The sequence below is a fragment of the Tubulanus polymorphus genome, chromosome 6 (genome assembly GCF_964204645.1).
Source record: "Tubulanus polymorphus chromosome 6, tnTubPoly1.2, whole genome shotgun sequence".
Taxonomy (NCBI): Eukaryota; Metazoa; Nemertea; class Palaeonemertea; order Tubulaniformes; family Tubulanidae; genus Tubulanus; species Tubulanus polymorphus.
This window is the reverse complement of record NC_134030.1, coordinates 5,923,053-5,949,054: the sequence shown is the minus strand read 5'-3', so window position 1 is coordinate 5,949,054 and position 26,002 is coordinate 5,923,053. Positions and strand designations below refer to the sequence as shown.

Genomic DNA, 26,002 nt, shown 5'->3' with positions numbered 1-26,002 from the left:
GTGACTAATGGCATTTATATCATATGATAATATTCAATGTTTGGTCGACTCGAAACTCCGGGTGCTGTCATTTCGACGTTAATTGATTGCTAGTTAACGAGGTCACCGCTAAATGCGGTCGATGCTATGTAATTTTTGGATTCTGAATTTGTAAGTTCGTCCACAAATATCCGATCCCCGATTCAACCACGAATTCCAAACGAACAATAAGTTATGTGCGACGTGTCTTATTTATTTCCGGCCGGGGAAGATCTTCAAAACAGCAATCTTTCGAGACATCGAGTAAAATTTATTGAGTGCAATATGTAGTTTGATTGATTAATTAATTGTTTGATTAATTTTGTTCCGTTACATTAATGGAAATACGGTTTATTGCTCCTTTAAAGAACAATTACCAAACCGATCTCCAAAAAGGTCATCGGTATAGTTTATTAGTAGTTTATGTTCTGCTGTGAATTTTTATGGCATCAAGCGTTTAAAAACAAGCAATTAAAATGTATATATTACTATTAACTAGAGTACATTGTACGTATTGGTGCGAAGTTTTGATATTGAGTATTTCGTTGAAATCGCGAGGCAAACCGCGCAATTGAATAAGTGCGGTACTTGTCTTTGCGCCATTAACTCTAGTTTCTAAAGGCACGCATAATCCGCGCAAATATGCGCAGATTTCAAACTAAAGACGCTTCAAATCGCCGTCGGGGGACTGCGCTAATCACTTCGGACAGTTGAGGACCCCTTGTCGCGTTTAAATCCCTCGATTTCAGTCTGCATTCATCCGGGTTCGACTTCTATAGTGTAAGACACACCAACGACCTATAATTAATGCGTTTGACAACGTAAAGGGGCATTATACGTTCTAATAATGAGGCCATAAGGTGTTATTAAGAGGTTAGCTTCGCGGGATTTACCGGGCGAAATGAAATCCCCGTGTATACTAAACAGAATCCCACCTCGTAGTCGTCCCGCCTTCGACACAAACAATGATACAACCTTTAATTGGTAATTACACGTTTTCACCGTCAAAAAGATAACTCAATTTGAGTAAGATTTATTCGAAATCTCGTTTAGTTATATCGTCGCGATATAACTCAATTGGGACTGGTTGAAATTGACTACGAATTATGACGCTATATCTATCTTTCCTTGTCAGCTGTCTATTTAAAATTTGCTGGGGAAGAGAGACTAGATAGACTGGAGAGACTAGAGACTATAGAGACTAGACTAGAGACTAGAGAGTAGGGAGACAAGAGACTAGGCCAAGGTTTTATAGACTGGTATTATCTTTAGTCCTGGGGTTAACTCAATTGAAAATGAATTAAGTCAGCCCCAAGGTTAATGTTAAAACTAGTCTATCAAACCGGGCCTAGGAGACAGAAAAAAAACATAGAGAGGGAGCACCGAGAAACAGCTACCGATACACATTAATGGCACCCTGACGGACTAAATCAACCTTCTGATATATCAACTTTTAGGCCTACGACGATCTCTTACAGTCTTTGTAGTTTAGGCTGGTATAATCTTCAACTTGAGAATTGGACGGTGGTGAGAGAGGAGCTAGATTCATTAGAGATGGTCGTCTATTATATACTATTGGAATAGGACGATTTCCCAATTTCCTTTTGCGACCAAATCATCACTTTGTCTACTTTAAGATGTAATCCGCGTCAAATCAGATTTCTTTGTGTTGACACTTCATATTCTAACGTCGGATTAGTACAGTGTTGAAGATAGTACGTTACCAGGGATAATGATAATCCGCTTGGTCGATATTCAAGAGGTTACATTTCTAAGATTTCGAAACGATATCGAATATTATAATCATAAAACGCGTACAGATTTTAATCCGTGGCGCGCGTGTTTTGTGTTTTGGGTTATAATAAATCGCAGCAAGGGTCATCAAACTAATGATTTCCTTCCGAGGGAGCCCTGCTCAGCACCTTTGCGATGAATCGAGACCCTATACTCAGAGTCTATGCGCCGGTGGCCAGGCCCTCGGCAATGCAATTTGGCTCATTAAGCGGTTGCCCACGGCTGATTTAAGAAGCTAGAATAGTTGACTGCGTGGTCGTTAAACATGATTCAAATTCAAATTTGATGCCAAATTCTCGCGGTTTTACGACAAAGGCTTCGAATTTAACGTCATATTAAAATTTGCTTATGAAAGTTATCAATTTTGATATTACACGACTCTAAATGCTTAATAGTATATACACTATTTTCGCAAATGCAAATATCGAATTTAGGAGTTTAGCGAGATATAAACCCGGGCCTTCGATAATAGTACACAGGTTACTGTCAGACGACACGTTACAATCAAACTAAAGATTGTCCCCGATTGATTACAATGAAAGGAGAACTGACTCTTCGATCAATTAATGAAGGCATCAATAATCACCGACATAAAGGGTTATCTCCCCTTTCAGCGTCGGGTTCCGTAGCAAAAATGCCCTGGGACAAGAGACGGTTTGACAACGCCCGTTGAATGGGAACGTTGTACCATGCGAATATATGATAAGTGTTCGCCATTAGTGACGCAAGGTTCAGCGTGTTACTGGGCTTTCAACGCTTTCGAATCAATACGCGACGGACAATCTACACGCCGGTCGATTCAGATAATTTCTTGATAATTTAAATCTATTTGCCGTGATGTGCGCGTTCAGCGACTGAATGTGTCTCGCATTAGTCGTAAAAGGCTTTTAACTCGATATGTGTAAGAATCCTCGTGATCGGAGTTTAGTTCGAAAATACGCTTCACAATCGCCATCGATACTCTTTGAATTGATTGAAATCGGTTGAATATCTGATACCTCGTGGGAATATCCAATATAGTTCATTAAGACTATTTATTTCATTGTAGAGATTCATCGATATCAATTTAGACGGTTTTCACATCGTGTTCATGAAATAGCTCTCTATTCTATCATTTTATTCTTGTGTGAACTGAGAATAAGATAATAAGTATCGCCATTTTGCATCAATGCAGTGCCATAACAGTACAGCGAGGGAAATATGATAAAACTTGTATCAGATCCAAGACATAAAAGATCAAGCGTAGCCTACTTTGTCAAAAAAGAGATTTCTCAAGAATGATTATTATGTATTTAAGTAACACTATCTATCGTTAAAAACAAAAGCTATTTTAGGCTACACTTGATCTTCAATTGATTCAAAAGATCCTTCCATTGAAATACTTGTATTTGGTTGCAAGTTTTAAGTTTTCAATCTTCTTCTCTGACACCCTGCATCACAAATTACTTCTGTAGCATTCATGCTTACTGATGACTAATATTGGCCGTCTGTATATTTAGGCTAATCATGGACGTATATTAGATAAATACTATCATACGTCCATGGGCTTACCATTAAGAATTGCAATACATCGTGCTTCCCTATTCGTCCTTTGATAGATTTAGATATCGACATCCCATACAGCTGCGGATTGGTTTTTCTAAGTTATTTGTCGGGCTTCTGTATAGTCTTAGTGAAAATTACGGTTGGTTTAACATGTTTTCCTTTAAAAAACACGCCCCGAAAACGTATTGGTTTTAACTCTATGAGTCTACCTCATTAGAGACATACTGATCAGGGAAGAAAATCTCAAAATTTTGACACATGACTGTAAAAAAACAACAGCAACGCATTGTATTTCTTTTAATTCGTAACAAATGAATTTATTATTTCATATAAACATATTTTACACGTAAACGATATATATCTGTACAGTTACAACATTTTTTCGATAGCATTATTATGCAGGTCAGTACTCGTATTAGTGGTTCGCAGTGGTATTAAATTAAACAAAAGTGGTTTTTACGTTATTTACGTATATTTTAAATAAGGTTTTTTTTGTGTATTTTCTCTATAAATATGTCGTGCATGCAGTATATTGCGTTAATCAATCTAAAATGGGACGAAATTTCACACAGAGACAACAACATCAACGTACGGCCGTTTAGCACGACGATTACGCATGCGCGCCGGAGAGGATTAGTTTTCTATGGGAACACGCTCGTTAACTCGTTATGTGCTTAGGATTCTATTGATCTGCCTCACATTCACACGGCGGGTTCTCCGCAGCGCACTGGCAGACGATGCGAACCCGAGGGATCTCATTTCGCTGCTGTGACGAGTGATACTTACAGCGATTCTAAATCATTAAGGATTATCAAAAATCTTCGTATTTTAACAAGTGTTTGTTGCCGCTTTTTCGGATAGGATTAAGGAGATTTTTTTTCTTTAACAATGGATACACAAACTGGATTTATTATTGATATTCACGAACGACTGGAATTTTTATTTAACTGGAATTTTCAAACGAATGATGGATCTCGACCCGAATGAAGAGGTTAAACAGTTTCAATCGTGGATTTAAACTAAACAAAACAGCGGTGTTTAAAAAATTCGCTTCCGACATTTGTGGATATATTTGACTACACCGAATATTTTGAACTCTGCTTCTAATGAACATCTTAATTTTCTTCAAAATAACATTTGTGATAGATATTCTCAAATTAAATCTACGATCATACGTTTGAGCAGTTGTAGCCTAGCTGTAAAATTATAATACGATTTTTGTTCTAGTCAGATAGATTTTTTCGCTAGAATATACAAACCTAGATACAGTATTTCACAATATTTCGCCGGTTATATCTAAATTCCAATTCTTTGATATTCATTGTCATTAACATGCGGTACACGGTTAAAATCATAGGCATTTTCGGGGTTTCTATAACATGAACACGTCATCAGTAATGGTGAATAAATTGTATAAAACATGCATTTAAAAGTTCTCGTTTTGTGGAAACATTCTTATACAAACACAGGAGAATGTGCTGATCGTCAGTGTAAAAAGTCACTCATTAAATGCAATAAAATTTCATTATTAGGAATGACATGATAAAATGTGTTGGCTCAATCCACTTCCACAATGTACATAAGATCAAATAATTTTCTTTTTCTTTCTTAAATGAAATGTTCCAATAGCACTTTGTTTTATTGACTCGAGATTCAGGGTAATGTTCGCCCGGATTCACATACTCATCACGTCGAGATACGACCACTGGCGCCCCCGTGTGACGAAGAAGTGGGTTGAATGGCCGAGTTCATATGCGCTATCGGCGGATTTGTGATCGTCGCTGCTGCCGTGCTATTTCCGCTACTGCTGCTCTGCGAATGCGCGTACATGATCGGAATCGGGAGACACCTGGCGACAGGATCGCGCAACGTCGTCGTGACGTCATCATCTCCGTCGTCCTCGTCAAGGCATCGTTCGTGACTAGGGCTGCCTATACTGATCTCGCTTTCGTTGTCGTTTACGTTGTCGTCTTCCCGTGAACTGTGCAGGTCTTCGGTATCCGATTTATCTTCGGACTTTTCCGGATCGTCCGACGATTTACGTTGCATCTTCTTGTGTTTCATGCGTCTGTTTTGAAACCACGTTTTCACCTGCAAGACACGAAATGAAAGACGAAATTAAGAATAAGCATCGATGAAAACGGATTTAGTTTGTTAGAATTATGACGCGCTCGTTCAAAAATGGTTAAACTGAGAAATTTCATTTGACACCCCACTGGTCGTTAATCGATTTTGTACATGCGATATAAATGCGTTTTAAGTGTTTATTTAAATATTTTCAACGCAACTGCGGGCGTTCGTGTACACACGGGATAATCTTATTTTTATCGGCGACAAAAGACCGTTCAACGAAGCGACGTTAAGTGGCGCGAAGTTATTAGTTTCAATTGGCCAAACGCGAGTCATAAAACTCCTCTGCCGAGTCTGTTACAATGATCAATTTACACTTAAATACTTTTAATCGCCATTGCGGATGAGTTATTAACATGTTAAATAGCTTAAAACATGTTCCGCCGCACTCCCCTTATTGTAACGAGTGACCGTTAAAACTGTCCTGTCGGTGTTCGCTGTCGTCAGAACTGGTTAACGACCGGTGTCTTAAACGCTTCTTAATCGCTTCTATTCAGTAGTATTAACAATAGCTAGTTTCAATAACGGGGTGAATTACACGATCTCGCGTTCTATGATTATTAATGTTCCCGGTTCTAACCTTTGCTGTTTATTTCTTTGCGAGCAATCTGATTGAAAAGATTATGCGGTTTAATGGTAGCGGGGTGTTCTACTTAATATCATATTGTAAATCACCCCATCCTTGTAATGGAAAATGCTTCTTTTTATTTATAGAATTCTGGTTATTTTGCCATCTCAACGAACAAACGTAGATTCCTACGTCATTGCCTTGAGCCTAAACAATAGCACGCGCAGGAGAAATGCCAGATATCCCGCAAAGCGCAGCATCAAATCTCGAAAACTTCCCGATTATTAGTCATTGACTAATAACTAATTTCTGTGCTAGTTTGTAGAATTATGGTCGACGGTCGATTAGCGCCGACACTGGGGTTTGACTGCGGTACTTTCACATATCGCTTATGGCCAGTCGATAGATAAGAATAATATCGCTCGTGGGCAAACTGGTCGGGCGGCGCGCGTACTCACGACTTAGTCTGCAATAATAGATTTCAAGTATCCGCGTCCGGGTAGAGTTCGTGGGGGAAAATTACACCATCACGGTGCTGTTACTTGAACCATTAAGACAATTAACGAACCGTAATGAGTTTGGAAAATCTATGCGCCGATTGGAATGCGCTCGTATACAACGCCCATCCCAGAGGTGAGCTGACTCCGGTTACGCGTCGATATTTCAAGGCGTCGTGGAGCCGGAACTGCGGTGAGAACAATCGAGATAAATATCACCTGCGCCGAAACGTCGATGAACTCCCGTGCCGTGGACACTCGCTAATCTGTTATTATACCCTTCTACGTAAAACGAGAACGAATAATCACGACCTGATGTTTCAATTGATGATTGAAAATCGGTAGGAAAATCAATTTGAATACTTATACACTATAGCTGAATTCGCAACCGGTAATTGAAACGAATGAGAAATATCAATCGTAAATTTTGAACCACTTAGAATTATCAGAAATGAAGATACATCCCTGGTATGATTGCCATGGGTTACAAAGATTCTATCGTGTCCAGTCCGGGAGAAGCGATTCTCTTGGACTGGTCACTCAGCGACCCTCGACCCTTTACCGGTTTGACCGGCTGATCTGAGCATCTGAATGGCCGCTAATACGGCTACGCTCGGACAATTACGAGTGTCTAAAGAGTACGGTCGTTATACAATCAGTCAGAAACAAAAGACATCGATTTCATCTGTATGTGGTAAATATATTATGCTATGGTTTTCCTGCCGCGTGTCCTAAGACAATAGCTAATGGTATAATGAGTCCTCGAACACAAGGTTGATGTACTAAAAGGTAACGATTTCTCTAACAGTTCGACGCCGCGGTCTTACTACCTATGTATTGCAAACCAAACTAAAGAAAACTAGGGACTCGAGAGAATACAATTCGATGTTTTGCTTTGTATAAGATCCCGGTACAATTGAATTCATCTCCCATCAGAAACTGTTGTTATCACCATTCGATTTATACCGAAGATAAACTATTTGAATATTTAAACCGTCTGCCAGTTCATTACAATGTTCCTCGTTAGCAATTGTCCAGTCGTATAAATAAATCACATAAGTAGACAGCAATGTAAGGAAATGTATAGGATTCGAACAGTTTCCGTGTATATCAGGTGCTAATTGCCTGGATGAAAATGACGGATGCGGCGAAACAAACGGAACATCGGAAAAGAGTCAAAAGGCTTCGCATTATGACACGAGGAGGGAATGATGCATTGTACAGTAACTTAAACATGAATGATACCCTGGTGAGTGAGGGGAAACGGTGCAGAATACAGGATGACCTCGGATACTAGCTTACTAATAACGCGCAAACGCTTTCGCCACAAATAAAATGAATTAGTATAGATAAATCATGAGTTTTTCTTTGTTTCATTAATCGACCAGTAGTTTTCGATATGAAATGTCATTAGATGGCGCTGCTGACAATCCGCTAGAAGGCGCTACTACTTCACACTATTTCCCACCCACCACTTGGTTCGGACCACTTTGTGACGGATATAGAAGCATCTACAAATGTCCATGTAGTACGAAATAAATATTCACCTGTGTTTCAGTAAGGCTGAGTTGAGTGGCCAACTCGACTCGTTCCGGCGTCGATAGGTAGCGCTGTGCTTCGAAACGTTTCTCCAACCCGTTGAGCTGTTGGTCAGAAAACACGGTCCTCGCTTTGCGTCTTCGGCAATGTTTTCCCGGAGAATCATGTTGAAACAGTGATGGAAAACCGAGTCCTGAAAATATGTATAAGAATACAACGTTACACTTTGATGATAAAAGGGAAAACATTTCCATAACATGACAGTCAATTCCATTACTCAATTCCTCCACCAACGTTTAATGATTATAATAATAAGCATGCAAATATCGCCCTTTTTGTCATAGAATAAGTTCAGCGGTGCTGAGATGGTTCTATAGTCACTATATATACGCGTTGAAACAGAAAAGTTTTAATGAACGTTTGAACTGATTAATCTCGGGAATATTTCGGAGTGTAATTAACATTGTTCGGATGGGAAGCGGCTATAACGTTTCTTTGTGTCCTGATTTCCAGAAGTTACGTTTAGAAACTGTGTGCGGGTTTGTTTAGAACGAGATTGAACATCGGCTACGACCAAGAAGCAATTACCGGTGCGAAATGACTAAATTATTGGCAATTAGAAGATCGCGCTGTTTCACTCAGAAATCTCGGCCACTTATTCAATAATTGAATTTATTTTCCGTGATAAGGTTCTACGAGTAATTTCATTACCGGTTCCATACAACGTCGACTTTGTCGTATGCTAGCCAACGCCGAGAGGTTGCCGAGTTTTTACGGCGAAGCCTACTGCGGCAAGTAGGAGATGGTCCGCGTCCCCGTGTGGTGGAGCTAGCTTACGGAGTGACCACGTGGCCTAAATTCAAAGGTAGCAGATGTCTTACACGGCGCTTTTGCACTTAATTCGATAATATTGATAAATATGAAAATAACTTTAAGAATCGTTTCGTAATAATATAAAACGGGTTAGATATCGTACGATGCTTAAGTGGGTGTGGCTGAATAAGGTATTCCCAAGATTTTTGACACGAATCAGGCAAACAACCACGGCCTCTAAAATGAAGATCACATTAGAGTCCATGATACAACTTATTGCAGATAATAAAGCACGAGTTTCACTGTTGGCGACTATTCCCAGGTGTGAATGGAGAGCAGAACGACGCTTCACTGAAAATGAAACCTATCCGTTACGAGTTCAAGTGAATAATATGACGGTCTAGTCCCATCTGGAAAGACACCACTGAAGTACCGCACGTTCCAACTGCTCATTACGGCTTAAAATGATTCCGTATTCTTAAAAAAGTCCACAGGGACTGGAGATAACAAAAATCGCCGACAACGTGGATGCCAATTAATGAAATGTCAGCGTTTCTTGTCTCCGTTTTCTAAGTGAGAAGTACCTTGGAGTAATCATTTGTATCATTCGTCAAATGATTACTCCAAGGAAGTACTTAATGACGTATCATAGATGATCAAGATAATATCCATCTTCAAATCATTTACAAAACAAATACGCGACCTTTTTCGGAAAATAATTTTCCAGAACAATAAATGAAAAACACCTTGGTAAAATGGTTGATGTGAGTTTACTGTGACAGTTGTATTTCTAGGATTGGAGTCCAGGAAATTCATAGCTTAATTATCAAATTGAAGCTTTATTTTATGAGGAAATGAAGGGAGGGACATCCATGTTAATATGCGCAGTGTTATCCTATCTGATAGCGGTTACTCAACACGTCACATATCTACAAGACGAATTACGTATAAATTAATTACAATTCGCTGGCAATCCAAGCATATCCGGTTGCAGTCGGCGACGCTTATCTGCCGTTTATCTTGCGCTTCAGTGGATAATGTACGATATAATATCATAACTCGGTTGCAGAGGCGACATGCCAACTCGATAATAGTTTCGGTTAGATAGAGAGACAGAGTGGATCGGCTAATCAATTCGTTTATACATATATACATATAAACGCACAAGCTTAAACCTCGACCAAACGCTTCGGCGCATCTTCCGTTCGAATCGCTGAGATCTAATCCGATATCCTAATCCCGCAGTCTGCAGTAGACTCAGCACAAGCGGTTGCGTTGCTATGCCTCGCCTCGCACCGCAAGTTGCGCAAGCCCTCCCGGACAATCTCAGAGAGTTTACGTAACTTTTGAAATAAATTTCAATTCGTTAAACTCCGTTAAATTTGTGTATTCTAGAAATCGTTGAATCGAAAATCATGAAAAATCTTCCCCTTACAAGTCCCCTTCTAAGCGGTATCAACTTGCAGATAAGTTGAAAATGACATCCTTCGTGAATATTGCTCAAAATACGCAAGGCGAAAGAAAAGGATAAAAATGTAATTGAATTGAAAAAATAAGCTATACACAATATTCCCTACAGAAATATTACTTTAAAAAGCTAGCATCATATTCTTATATAGAAAACCACAAAAGGAAATTCATTTAAACATAATACGATCGATAAAAAGAAGCAAGAAGACATTTGAGAATATGTAAAACAGGTATTTGCGTAATTCGTCAGTTAAATTTATAGGGAAAGGCAAATTTATACTTTATAATGACGTGGCGACTTAGGGCCGGATTAGGACACAAAGACGACCGATCTATTTGCATTTGAATTCAATAGTCAACGAAGATTTGAATTAAAGGCGACAACGTGACGAAAAGACGGAACGAAAATTAATTGACACAACGAAATTTAGCTTTCAAAACCTAAACACAAATTTTTAGATATCGTTTTGATTTAATCCTCAGCGACTGCGCGTAATTATCTATTCAATTCCGACAATTTTCGACAAAAAATAACCCACAGGCAGCGAACGGTTTTATAGTAATTAATGTTTCTGGTAGAAAGCTTTATAGGTTTAATGTATAAATCGTTTTAAGTAAATTGGTTCGATCTTAAATGCCGTCATGTTCGAGCCATTTGTGAAATAAAAGTGATAACTTGATGAAAGTATACTGCTAAAACGACATTAATTTAAAGAAATTACTCATTCAATAGTAATATCAAATCTTCATTTCATCTAACGTTATCTTCTAAAACGTTTAACTTATCGCATTTTCATAATTTCGTTGCTCATCTCTTATCATCGAAATACGTCGTGAATTCGCATTACGTGACTGTCGTCGATTTTGTTGGTGAATATTAGCACGAAACGTTGTTACAGATGTTGGAGACGAAGGAGATTGATTTCTTACGAGATGTGGATGTCCAGTTTTCACGCGCGGATTATCGTCGCGTATAAACACGCCCATGTAGATTCTCGACAATAGTGAATATGATTCAAAATTTGCATATAACTAACTGTAGGTCACTGAGCGCGTACACAAGGAATCTTAGCGACAATAAAATTCTATAAGATCGTCAGAATTTGGGATTGAACTCTGAATAGAGTTTCTTATAGCAAAAAACATCCCAACAGCTGAACTGTATTCGTTATAAATCGTTATAATTCGTTAAAAACATTTTTAGGCAAAATTTACAGAAACCCTCGTAACATACGTTGAAAAGAAATATAAAGGCCTTTGACACTATCGTTTCAATCATATCAACTATTTTGACAATATTGTTTGGATCGTATCAACTGATTTCGACCATATATTATTTGAATTTCATGAAATATGTAAAAAGGAATAAAAAACCTGTGAAACTTGTTATACGTGACGGATTCCTAATAGTTACGTTTTCGTAATTATAATTGATAAATCGAAGTCATCATATTGTATGATATTTCCTGGTATAAACAATATATCGTAGGATATGACTCATATAACATAAACAACATATTCTCATCGCCTCGGTAGCTCATAAGCCTTTGTCGTACACAAATATCTAAGAGAAAGTTCGTATACGAAAACCTATCGATAAAACGAATATATTTCATCCTGAAAATATTGGTAGATTTAATTCAAACGAAACTCTAATTCCTTACAAGGTTTATATATTAGTATTAATTAACCAAAATATTGTAGATTATAAATCTTATATCAGACACCAAGATATTTGTATAAGCTAGTTGTATATTATCTACGAGACAATTTGTATAGGGAAAATCATACATAAAAACGAATATTTTTCATGCCGAAAATATTGGTTGATTTGGTTCAAACGAAATACATAATCCCTCGATCTTTAATGAATCATTTCTTTTTCCCAATCGGTGCATACTATGACCGAGCAAATGGACGTTTAACTCATCATTTTAGTTTATCCAGAGGTGAATGAATTTAGTTTGAATATCATTATAACGCAAAAATCGGTTCAATTTCAAAGACTTAGATATTTGTCTCACCCTAATCTATTCCATCTTGTATCCTAACATCAAAATACAGTGATCAATCGATACTATGGATATCGTTGCATTTAAAGGCGAATTTCGTCACTTTGTTTGACCACGCCGGGAAAGCAATGACAATTTCTTCCATAGTTATTAAATCAAAGAATCGTTACCTTAAACCAACTATATGATCTAAAATCCAGTAAGCTGCGCGAAATCTTTGGTACGGAGGAGATACAGTTCATATACATCTGATAAATGTAGGGAAATTTAACCGAATTTCTCACCTAAAATGTCCGAACGCACAAAATGGCGTCTTTTCTAGCTGCTGGCCTATAGTTATAAAATTCCCATCGACGGTAGATTCCGAAATGAGTCTCATAGAAGTTTGTATGTCATCCTAAAGTAGTAGGACGTTATTCATAACGAGCTGGAATTTCAATGGTCGATCTATTCCTAGTCGAATTGAGACGATTTCAATTGTTAGGTAATAGCGTCTTAGTGCGCAATTAGACAGACTGATTGCTTTGACCGATAGTAATTTAGCTGTCTGGTCTAAAGTTGACCTACTTCGTCGCTCAGAAATGACCAGCAAAACAAAGAAATAGTGACTTCTGGGCTTCCATTAGCACCCTACATAAACGTGCAAACGAAATATTTCACGAGGTGTTATGCAGAATGCTATAGGGGACCTATAATGTGTCGAAAATTACCTTCATTTGATGGTGATAATCCGTAAACGTGTTTTGAATTGCGCCATCCCAAAAAGAACGGTATTTAATGAAACTATCGAAAATTGGACAATAATCTTGAATATCCAATAAAACACGATTAGTTCCGAGATTTACAAATAAATTCACGGTTAAATGTATAACGGGTAATTTTTTCGATTTCATGGTATTAACACTGCGCGCCGAAACTATCCAATGCCTTGTGTCGACAACGGTAGCCATTTTGGAAAAGTTTGGAGCCTGTATTAATATAGGTCAAACGATCAGAGGGACTCTATTGGCGTAGCCCGAGTTTTGACATCGTCGGCAATTTTTTCTAGCACGCTCTGACTCGCGCGCGCTGGAGTGAGATAAAACACCTTGAGGCAGTTAAGAAAACAGGTTTTTTTCATGAGCATATGGCTGAATTGATGAACAATCTTGAGGAAGTGTTTCGTGTTTGAAGTGATATCTTAATGATCAGTTAGGCGTTATCGCAAGCTAGCATTTAATTATTATATTTCGAAGATGGAAGGTTATTCATCGAAGTAAATATAGCCCGATTTTAAGTTGAGAATGCCGAGATTACTTTCATTGCAATGATGAGTTTGTGATTCAAAAGTTAGAAGACATTTCCAAAGATTTTTTATGATTACTCTCTGAAATTCTACGAATTTTCGATAGTTGTCATTTATCACATAGCACGGTGATAAAAATCCTAAGTTGTAAGTTAAAACCAAATCGAAAAATGTACTAGTGATGCGCGTGAAAATTATGGAATTCTATCTAGAATAATTGAAGATCTATCTAAGCACGATGTATTTTGAAAATAACCAAAGAAGGGGTAGTAAAGAAATTCTTAAGACGATTTACATACAATTCCGAAGCCTTTCGTGAATATATTTTTGACAATATTCACGGAGAGGAAACGACTATTAAAGAATAGCGTTCGCTATTTCAATAAGAAAAAAGCCGGGTTATCTTTAACTTACCTGCAGTTGGAATGAGGAAAGGATGATCTCCCGGTTTCGGCAGGTAAGGATGAGATGCCAGTGCTGCGTGGTGGTGTAACAAGGCTGCCGGGTTCATGTAGTAACTTGCGTATTCGGCCAGCGGAGTCCTGGGCATCATGTGCGGAAAATCACGGTACATCTGCTTCGGTTTGTTCAGAAGAATATCTTCGATAAAAAACGACGTCGTCCTGTGGGCCGAGTGAGGATCGGGAAATGCTGCGCTCATTCTGAATAAAGATGTCTAGTTTTTCGTCTCGATAAGAAATTTGAAGACCTTTTCGAAACGAAGTCGAACGAAGAACAGTCCGATGTCACTTCTAAGACGTTGACGATTTTCGTTCTGGTATACAACGATAAGTATTCTATATCAGTACTGTAATCGATGACAGTATTCTAGTAGTCCACTTGAAGTTAGAGATGTTTGCGAAAAAATCGTCTTGGAAAATCCGTGAAGTTGTAAGATTCGACGATTCGGACAAAACTTGACAAGATAAATATCAGCGAACGGAGAGTCATAAAGTGTTGTTTACTCTCGATGCAATGATCAGAGGTTATTTGCTCATTTTGGCACTCACGGGTTGTCATATATGTCCATTGGTCGGCGCATTGATACGCCTGTCAATTGTTATGATAATGTTGTCGTTATTATCGCGCAACGTACGGGCTAATTGCGCCTGTGCGTAAGACGGTGTTCATGCGCGCGCTATATACTACGACGAAAGCGGGTGTCCGTCAAACGCACTATTTCGTCTCTTTTATTCGATCAAAGCGACTAGATTAAGTGCGGTAGGTTTATTTCGAGGCGCTAAAAGACGCGTTAAACGCGATTAAGACCTTATCAAATCTCCAAAGCTAATGTTTTATCAAGAAATAAATTGATCGGTGTGTAATTACATGAAAATCATTCGTTAGCCCTTCAGTGCCATTTACGCTTCGCGTCTGCTCTTTCAGTAACTAATTCCCTCAAGAAACGAAATCGCTAATTAAATTGCGGATACTTGTCCCTGGACGTTTTACGCGCGTCTTTTAATGATCTACGATAGCCCTTTGTGAAAAACGTGTTCGCGGAAGCCTTCTGCCACTCGACAAAATGCTGTGGTAATTCACGTTCGAGCAGGTTTTCCATCTAAAGCGGAACACGAAGAAATCGGTTTCGAAAAAATTTACTTCTTTACCTTTTCATTTTTTTTTCTGATTGAAAATATCCTGTTATCAATAATCGGCTATTAATTTTTCTTATGAACTTTCACTCATCGGAAGTTGTATAACTTTCTTTCAAACACCCAAAAAATCTGGATCGGAAATATGTGAAATGTCAAATGCATAAATAGAATTACAAAAAAAACAACAACAATGCAATTACCATCATGAAATGAAGTTTAATCAATTTTGTATTTTCAATCAAAAATGATTTTACGCGTATTGTCTCATGGGATGCAAAGGCTAACGACAAATTAATTGGCATATTTTGTATTAGTATCCCATCGGGGCGTTGGTTTGGTGAAAATTACACATCGGTGTCTATAGCACTTGTGCAACTGTTTCGCAAATGAATTAACAATTGTCGTGGACTACGTCGTGATTACATAAGTCGACATTATTAATTCGCAGTTAATTTACGAATGACTTTATTATCTTCTTACGGCGGTACCGTCTGCGCAGTACGTTATTTACCCCTGCTGTTTTTAATATTAGCAACCTGAATTACAACCAACAGTTTCATAAATGATATGACAGTTCTTACCCTCTTATCGAGGCATTCATTTGTCATTTATAAATGAAGGTGTTAATTAAGGTTTTTCAAATTATTTCTTTAGTGATAAAAGCTAAATCTATTCGTCTATCATTATCTACGCGCCTAAGATGAATATTGAATTATGATTCATTCATTGACACTAAACGCACATACATTATAGGTCTATATGGATGTGCGCATCTAAAGGGCTGTGGGTAGATGTTGTAAATAAAACATTTGTTTCGTTCCCGGTAGATGTTGCGGATTTGTTAGCGAATCAGGTCAAAATTAGTCAAATTAGTCAAATAGACAGGAGGAAAAATTCCTTGTTTTAAGAATAAAAAGTTAAAATCTTATTCGGGAAAACTGTGGATATAAAATGCAGGCGTTGGCAATTGAAGATGAACGACAAGGCGGGTGCGTTGAATCGTGGACTCGAAAACAACCACGGCTTCTAATCCGGTGGACGAATTAAAATCGGAGAACATTGATCGTGTGGTCGAGGTGTGCGCGGAACCAGTTGCGTGTTGTCGTCTAATTAATCACAATGGTATATCGTATTATGTTATAATTGCGAATAAAATATCCTCGCCGGGATCTAATCCAGAGTCGCGGCGGAAATCAGTTACATCCCACTTGCTCTTTTAATTACGAGTTACAGGCGGTTGATAATCGCGGGTACGCGTACGATCGACAGCCCCTCGTGGTTTACACACAATGACTCAGTTCGCTTGTTCGCTAGTTGGACGCTTTGTGATGAGGAGATAGAAGCGGCGTTTGTGTTTTAATCTTCCGTTACACGCAAATCCCAACTTATGATATATTTAGAATTTTGATTTATGTCTATAGCTTTGTTTAGCGCGTCGCATCACCTGTGGATGTTACAGACTGATCCCCTCTGCCTCCCGCTGCCGCATATCGTTAATTAATTGAACTGTATATGCTATAATCGCGTTTTCTAAAATATACCTAAAATTGTGCGCTCAATTTGTGTCTGGAATCAATTTTTACCTTCGGTATTCATTGATATATTTGATTGGTGTAATTTGAACTTATTTGGCCACCACTCTGGCCGACAGCGAAACGGAGGGTTATATTTTGAAATCGGAGGTAGCACTGCCGTGTGGCACTGTTTCTATCATCACACTTAAACGACGTTGACCATGTTAAGATACATTAGATTGCTATTCATTTCACGCGTGAGAGACAGGACAGGGCGCGGCTCCCGCGGTTATAAAAACCACTCGAAGGTTTTGTGTAAAATGTCCACACAGCAGACTGCACACGGGCAATTCGTTTGTATCATTGTTAAAGCGTTGTTGGTTCGTCACTCACAAACACATTAGTGACAAGTATATGTCTCATTCCCATCTTTCCTTCAATGCTTCACAGCGACAAGTACAAGCTAAACGCACACACGAATCATAAAGACGTTTTCTTCGAACACATTCTCTATAAAATGGAAGTTAATGACTTTAATTACCCTGATTACATGCGTATATGTGGTCGTTACATTGACTAATTCAAACTCGGGAAATTCTGAAAGCTGTTGAATCGACAGATGCACGTGCACCAACATTGCAACAATGATCCATATTTCTATCAGTCGCTTTCGTAAATTTTGATAAATAATACTAAGTCATTCTCACATCAGTAACTGTTGATCTATCGAATCTACATATCTTCTGTAATTACCCTATAAGCTAAGATCTGTCTTAATTATTACTACAAATTTCGTCATTACGATTCATTATCATAATTAGAAACAAAAGGAACCATTTTTAACGTGATTGTAAATCAATATTCTTGTAGATTGATTGATATTGGCCGCTTACACTTCAGACGTCTGGATTGATATTATGATTACGAAAACAATCGGAACTACTTTCTACCTTTTGAAAGCCTAATTAACTGCGAAAAAGCGTTAATTATTCATAATTTGCGTCGATGAAATTTCACTTAGTTACAGCCAATTAGGCACATCGGTCGAGAGTGACCACCGAGGCCCGCACTTCTGGCAGCGGATGTTCAACACTTCCGAACCCACGGGCAACGGCAACTTATGTATTTTTAATACGTCATGATATAGAATGATGAAGATAATGTACAGTAATTATAAGTAATAATGATAATATATTTTGTTATATAGCGTGGCGGTTATAAAAGCTTACATTCTAAAACTATAACATTTAAAATGATAAGATAGAAACCCATGGATTTTAAAGTTTTCAAAATCAAAAAACTGTTCCATAAAAAATTAAAGTTGCCTTGATGATCTATCTCTAGTGAGAGTTAGAAACGTCGTGTTATTTAAATTCTTGATTGAATGAATTGATTTAAAAACTCCTTAAATAGTGGGTTTTTTTCACGTTTGAATGTGGTTATTTCACAATATCACAAAAAGTACATCATAGATTTAATCGTATTGAATGATATTTGAGCGTATGATAATGAACGACATATGAAATGATCAGATAAACCATACATCTTTAAATTTCTGGGAGGAAATGATTCTCAATTAAGTTGGACTTATTATGTATATGGTTTTTGTCAAACAGAGGAAACAATAGAGGTTACCATCCACGAGAGTTGAAAGAATAGTTTCATTCGCTCGAATATTCATATTTCAGCGTTTGTTGTTCTCGGGTTTACTTCACGATGTTGACTTTATGGGGAAATAAATATGGTGATAATGATGCAAATGATAATAACGTATCCATCATCTAATCACACTTTCGTGGAAAAGACGTCATATTTTAGAGATGCTAGAAATATCGTGAAACCTGACAACCGATAATTAATTGCGATCATCATTAACTGGACTCATTCTAAATCTCAATCTATAGATGCGGAAGCCATTATATTTTCGCACATTTCTATGTTACTCTCACCTATGAGTTAGCGCGCGTGCTTCGCTGTCCATTGTGATTCAATCTGTGAAAATTGTATAAGACCAATTTAACGCATAATTGATCTACAATTCCGTCGTCTAGACATTTCATGTATACATCTTAAGTTTTTATGGATATTTTTGCGAACGCTTACGAAACGAGTAATTCTTTTGGTAAAAAACTGAGCGATTCTCTGTAAAACATTCTTTGCAATTGCGAGATACTGTTTTCGAGCAGGAGTTGTTAGTCATAAGTTGTATGATCTGATGATTAAGAACGCCATAAATGTTTATTCAAATCGTAAGTTGAAGAGATGCATGATATACGTGTAAGATGAATTCGAGAGAAATCCCACAATAATTCAGGCAAAGATGTAAAAGTTCTATAGTAAAATAGTATATTTTTAGCAACGTTTCGGCTTGAAACCATCGCTCAAATATGTAAACCTTTTACTCAAAAACTTTACTCTTTGGCGGAATTATTGTAAGATTCCTCTCGTATTATTCAAATCGTATCGTCTACAAAATAGGCTTTGGGTAAAGAATTCCACTGCCTGGTGCTTCGTCCGGCAAATGAAATGTTGGGTTCGAATCCCAAAATAATCAAGTATCAAAACTTTCGCACGCAACTAGGCGTCGTGCTAAATTACGAATTAAAGTTATCAACGATTGATTAGTAATTCTTACGTCGAGTCGTTTAACCTAATCAGTGGTTGTCGTGCAAGATACGCATCGCATTTGTCGCAAACTGGACAACATTATTTGATAGTTTGACTGCAGCCGCGCAGACGAGATTGAATGCGGATTTCATGCACGAAACTGCTAACGGTCTCGGAACCGGTGTTCGGTTGGAAACTTTTGTCTATTGCTAATTTGCACAAAAGAAGGATGCGTGTATCATAATTGTCACCGTACTGGGAGACATAATCAAAACTGCTCACACCGTCAAATTACAGTCTTATTCGTGGTTCAACACGCAAATTGCTTCCAGAAACAAATTACGGATAATTTTATTTAATTTTCTTATTAACGCCGGGTACGAGGCGCTGACTAAATAATCTCGCGCACTTCGCTTTATCATCAAATCTCACAAAGCATGCGACTCCCGCGGATCAATTTGCCGGCAAAGTAGAAGTTTATGAAATTTGCAGAAATCATAACTCGTCGGCAGTATTCACAAAAGGTACCCGCCACGCGGCGTGAACCGAATAAGTAAGTATCCGTGCAATTACCCGAGCGCGCGAGCTCGCGGATAAATCTTCGCCCGACAATAATGGAATGAAATTTATCTTCTTACGAAAAACAGCAATTTAAGCCAATTTTTTGTCGATTGATTGGATTAGTAAGGCAAATAGGAAGTGATCCCCGGCGAATCTTTGAAATTGGCGAATATGAAAGAGCACTCGGCGATCGGCGATTCGTTAGATGTTGTCATCAGTAGCGGCTGTGCGGAGTAATATGATTTGTGCGACGAATACGTGGTGAATTAACACCCTGATATACACAGCCGCATAATCACAGCAAAACAACGCAATAAACACAGAACGGCAATCACCACAGGTCCAAGAAAGGTCGCGATCATACACACAATATTTTCCTATACGACGAATAAGTAGAAAATCCCGCAATAAATCCAGACAAAAAGACGAAGAAAAGTTCTGTCAGATGTGAATATGTTCTGAAACGTATCGCCTATCATTATTTTGATTATTTCGATAGGCGAATTGCTGAATTATTTCACATCTAAACAGAACATTTGATATTTCGACTTTTTGGATTCATTGAGGGATCCAACTTCTCGCTGGTCAACAAGTTTAAAGCCGAACAGTCGCACATGAGTCAGTCTAAGACAGAAACTCAGATTTTCATCTTGTTACTTATAAATGATGAAAATGGAAATCCAGATGTGGATCTAGGGTTTGATTCAGGTAGAGATTTACCCCTAAAACAGGGCATAACACCCGAAAGCTAATTAGAAGGAATAAACTCTTTTAGAAATACCGAGAAAAGTGTCTGATTTTAAACTTTTTTAGGTATAAATTTAATGTAATTTCAAATATCTCGGTAACATAACATGCGCGATGCGCACCCCCTGCGCCCTACCCTGGATCCGCCCTTGGAAACGGAATGTAATATTGTGAATTAAATTTTCTGTGTAGAAATCTGACAAACAACCGACAAAACAAAAGCTACTTTTGCGTATTGTGTTCGTTATCTAATCCTGTCCGAAACTGAACAGCATCTGAAATGTCCTCAATATATTTTTGAAATGAAATTTCTCAAAGCGTTCTGAAACATTGATGCTGTAAAATTGTAGAGGGCGACACCTTCAGACCAGTTGTTTCACCGTTATATCTCAAGTTAATAACTCTATATTATCTCTGTCTATACAATATGGATAAGAATTGATATTGTATGTACTAGTGCTGGGGTGCTTGATTTTGTATGATCATTGCATGATAATTCGAATATCACAACTTTCCGGACAGGTCGCGATCTGTGAATATCCAAATAATGAACGTACAATTCATTCTACCGTGGTCCAATTGTGGAGGAATAAATCAGCAATCTGGCGACGTGTAACTACATAACTAGATAAATTAGAGCATCTGAGTCCTTAATTAGAAGTTCGTGATCTACAGATTCGACGGCTAATTGACGCCCGAACGCAGTTCGATATCTGAACATCAAGTGTAAACTATCTTCGCCAAACGAATGGAATAAACCGAAAGCGTTTATGTCGTGCGATCGATGCCGCCCGATGACATTCCAATATGTTCAATGATTGGACTCTTGATTGGAAAAGTATGTGGAGTTATGAGTATTAGTTATTGCAATTATGCGACGTGTAACTTGAAAATCAGCGATACGGCGTCGCAGACGAATTTCAACGGTCCTTTTCAAACCGAAGCCGAATTGATGAGATTCCATCCAGTCCTTTATCTACAAAGGGATCGCTTCTTACGTGTGTTGTGAAGTAAATCAAGTCTTATTTAGCCCCGATATAGCATATTTATTCAAGAAGCATAAATCATTTATCGTCAGTTGACATGAATTAACGCGGAGAGTAGGCGGATTGCGTGCGATAGATATCATATTCAAATGATCGGATTAATAGAAATATGTAGCCATTTAAAGGTACCACTTGCATCCAAAATATCAATCATCAAAAGCTAGCATAGAACTGTTTTGTTTTCGGAAATGTCCCCTAACGTTTACCTTTATGTTAGTACGTAGGGTAAATGCAACGACATTGTATAAACTAAACCAGCGCGTAAACGACAACAGAGAAGAAAATCCTGTAAAAAACGTGTAATTGTCAGGTAAAGGCATGCTCGTGAGGCGCGTAGAGACCTGGCGGCTTCTTTCATCCCATCTCGGAAGTACAAATGACACATAACAACCCTGCATCTTATGCTGCTAATGTATATGACAGTTTACTGTCGAACCAGGAACACCCCTAATTTTCCTTGTATAAACTGGCAATTTGGTAATTTTCGACAAATTTCAGCGCCATTACCGAAGATTACATCTTTGAAGGTGGTATAAACGATAGGCGACGTCGGCGGGTTTTCGCCGCGAGTGCTCCTTCGTAAAATAGGCGTAATTTGCGACAATTTGCTGTAATAATCCGCGCTACCGGATTTCAATAACTTAAAATGGCTTGTCGACGGACGCGAGCCTGGTATCTCGTTCTCGGCGTTATTACGGTGATTTTTCTCATTATCCTTGTCTTCCTTTGAGAGACGGCAGGTTGGCTGGAAATTTAGGAAAAAGAAGAGACGGCGTGACCGCGGGCGACCACTGCAAGCTCGGTTCCTCACTTCTTCACCAGGAACTCACCTGTGTACGAATATCACTATGCCCAGACGAAGGTTTGCTGTTAGCAAAAACGAAAGTGAACTGAAATATCTACAAATTATCGAAAAGGACCTGTTCCGGGATTCTCGTAAACGCGGAATGAACGTTTTGTTATGAATTGAGACAGCTTTGGACCCTGCAAACAAGTAGATATACATCAAGACCGCGGCAATTTATACAAACCATTCAGAGGAAAGGGGAGTTCCTATCCTTTCGCAGTGATAGTCGTCAGAGGGCTACCGCCAACTCAGCGATACTAATTCCATCACATTGCCGACAAATCACAAAAGCGTGTCTCCTTTAATCTTCGGCAATTTTCGTACTGTGTCGCGTCGCTTTCTTGTCGCCTATAAACAGATCTTTTCGCATAAGAACTAATAATTGAGGCATCGCGGAGGAATTACCACTGCGTTTAGCTTTCATTTTCACACGTTCGCGTGCTTCTTGCTAGTCAAAGTAAATGATTTAAGCTTGCAGGTAACGCAATTTGCGCCGAACTAGTTTTCACTCGGGCGACGGTAAATTGAGGTGATTCCACGCTATTTGGGAATAATTACTTCTAAACATCAGAGAGCGAAAATGCCTAGGCGGATACGTGTATGCGATGCGGTATAAATTAAAGATAATTGTGACAATTATGGTGCTGTTATTTTTGTAATTTTCCGCCGTACTCCGTCACGTCGTCGGTTGTGCGAGTACCGTACCTCACAGCAAAACACGGTGATTCAAACGCCATCTTCAAAAGGTGTGAAATATTGAATAATTGCGCTGATTTGAGGGGTGCAAACATCCAAAGTCACCGCCACATGCAATCCGCGCTAAGACATCTGATAAAACCGTAATGCAAGCGCACCAGTGCTGCAGCTACGCTCGTCATCAAAACCAGATCTTTCTTCGGCAATATTTTCGCCGGTGAATGTAATTAGACGGCGATTAATTGCGGCAATTTATTTAATTAGCTTTTCATTATCCGGGAATTTACTTCCGTGAAAAACCTAGTCACGGGCTGGTGTAATTGAATTGATGGGGCAGTCGGGCCGACGGCGTTTTTCAATCAAAAGTCGCACGAAAGCCGATACGAAAAAAAATTCATTTTCTGCCGCCGAAGAATTCAATCTCAGTCGTAAGTATACAAAACAAAAAAAAAATAGATGGTAACACCACGGCTGGAATTAATAGAATTTCTTGTTATCAAGCGCCCAGCGGATAATAGAGAAGATTACAGAAAACGATATGCTCGAATAGCGAGAAAAAAAGTTGAAGATGCCTGAAGCAATGAACGTAGTGGATTCATGAATTTTGCTATTATTGATGAGATTCTTTTTAATAAAGTGAATTTTCTAATGACGTATAAGTAGATAATAATCCTTTATTAGCGAATCCTCGAGCGTTTTCGTAAAGTTCCGTGGCGAATTTGGCAAGTGGCAATAACGAGCAGGTTTTTGTGTTTTGGTGAATTTTGGCCCCCATGCTTTGGTTCTGGTTATATAAGTATTTTGAAACCGGAATTAAATTCCAGTGATGTCTCACAGAGGCATGTGGTGGTTCTTTAATTTGCAAAAATATATCTCGAGCACCATTCACGAAACAGTCAGTCCGCGCTATGATACAGATAATTTCACACTAATAATCTTCTCGAACCGCTCGTAGCATCCAGTTTAACCATAGGTTACACGTCAACGCTGGTGGAGTGGGTGAGGTCCGAATATTCGCAAATTGCAATCATTCACTTACTTATGTTGAACGAATCAAATGATTAGACGACCGGAAAGCAATAACCTCGAACGATAATTGCTCCACAGACGTTCAACCTTGTTTTTTTCTGTTGTTTTTGTTGTTGCGTTACGACGGGATCGTCTGATTATGTATTCTATCAAGTCCAAGTCTAGTCACGCGTCCCAATTCCAATTTAATCAAGGTTAAGGTCCTTTATACAATTCCGACCTATCGTTTTCTAAGATCTATTTCGAAGCTGCGTCTGATATATGTATATATCACTCCAGAGCACGTGGAAGTCGCTAGAGAGACGGGGGCCAACGGTTACCAGCAGAAAAAAATGGACGTATAATTTACGCCAATTATGGCTCGTAAACGGAGCATTATACTTGTCAACGGCTTCCTCGGTAAATGGTGAAGTTAATGCACATATCACGGTCGCAGTTCCCCCGAGTCTCTTAGACACCGCACTAAATTAACTTAGCCAAATAAAGTAATGGGTAAATTAGAAACACTTTGAGGGTATTATCGACGGCAATTCATACGCCGTAGCCCAGATGCAGACTTCGAGGGGGATTCGTGACGAAAACTAACTCATTCGATTTGCACAATTATTGAACCCTTCAGGGTGAAGCAAATGTTATTACACGCTGGAAGAACGAATCACCAGTTATAACAGATCCTCGTATAGAAATTATCTTGTAATTTTGTATCGTGGGCTGTACGCTCGATTATTTATGTGAATTTATTTATGTTGAATGTTTTGTAATAAAGATTCGGTGTTTGTATGTATTCCTGTGAACAAAATATTTTAAACTTCGTTCTAAAATGTTGCGACGGTTCGTATAAAACACACTTTGGCCGTCTATTGGAATATAAATGAACTAACGATTTCAATCGTATTCATACACCATGCGTTTTAAATGTAGCATATATCATTTCGCCATCTATCGGAAAAGGCAATAAATATAATCTATTTCGCAGCGCCTTACAAGTCCTATCTACACATAACCCTTGCATAACCCATTTCACTTCATTCAGCCTGAACGGCATCACATAATTCCCCATGAGTCAATCGGTAAAAAGTGAAACAATATAACATAAATATCTCACGCATTTATTATCCATCCTTGACTTGTAAAACGTCCCTTGATTCTCGCAATAAAAGCGTTTACACTTTTACTGCATAAGCGATAAGTCTAGTGAGCGAATGTATTCGTTGGCCGCAGAAGCTCAGATGATTTCTCGTAGGTGGGATAAGGCGTAATGCTGTTGTATTCAACACCAAGTGACAAGCTGAAGCTGGTTCGGATCCTGCTGACATGTGTGGGAAGCATCCGAGGGTTTGTCTTTGGAAATCGGGATCAGAACGACATAAAGCAAGATAAACAAACCAACAAGCATTGCCGCATTTCTAGTATCTAGTATTACGTGTACTAGTTCTTATAGTAGTAGGCCTACGTTATGAATTTGCGCACAGACGACGAAACGAAAAATCGCCTCAAAATTGTATTGATCAAAGTAAATAACGCAATGAACTGGTATGATTAGGCCTCTGTGTCGCTCTACACTCCCGATTACGCTTCAAGATGTAGACATATATAGCATAAGTGATTGTACTTCCTTATCGTTATATTGCAGAATAGGGTCAATTTCTGATTTCGATATTATTAACTTATCGGGTGTCAGACAGT

At 38.5% G+C, this 26,002-nt stretch overlaps 1 protein-coding gene across 1 annotated transcript; it reads right to left on the bottom strand.

The window, feature by feature from the left end:
• Positions 1 to 5,043: 5,043 nt before the first annotated feature.
• On the bottom strand, positions 5,044 to 14,332 carry LOC141907267 (brain-specific homeobox protein homolog). Its single transcript, XM_074796866.1, has 3 exons — positions 14,086 to 14,332; positions 8,100 to 8,284; positions 5,044 to 5,448 (listed from the first exon to the last, which is right to left on the bottom strand). The coding sequence occupies exons 1-3, from the start codon at positions 14,330 to 14,332 to the stop codon at positions 5,044 to 5,046; spliced, it is 837 nt and encodes a 278-aa protein (XP_074652967.1).
• Between the last annotated feature and the right edge of the window lie 11,670 nt (positions 14,333 to 26,002).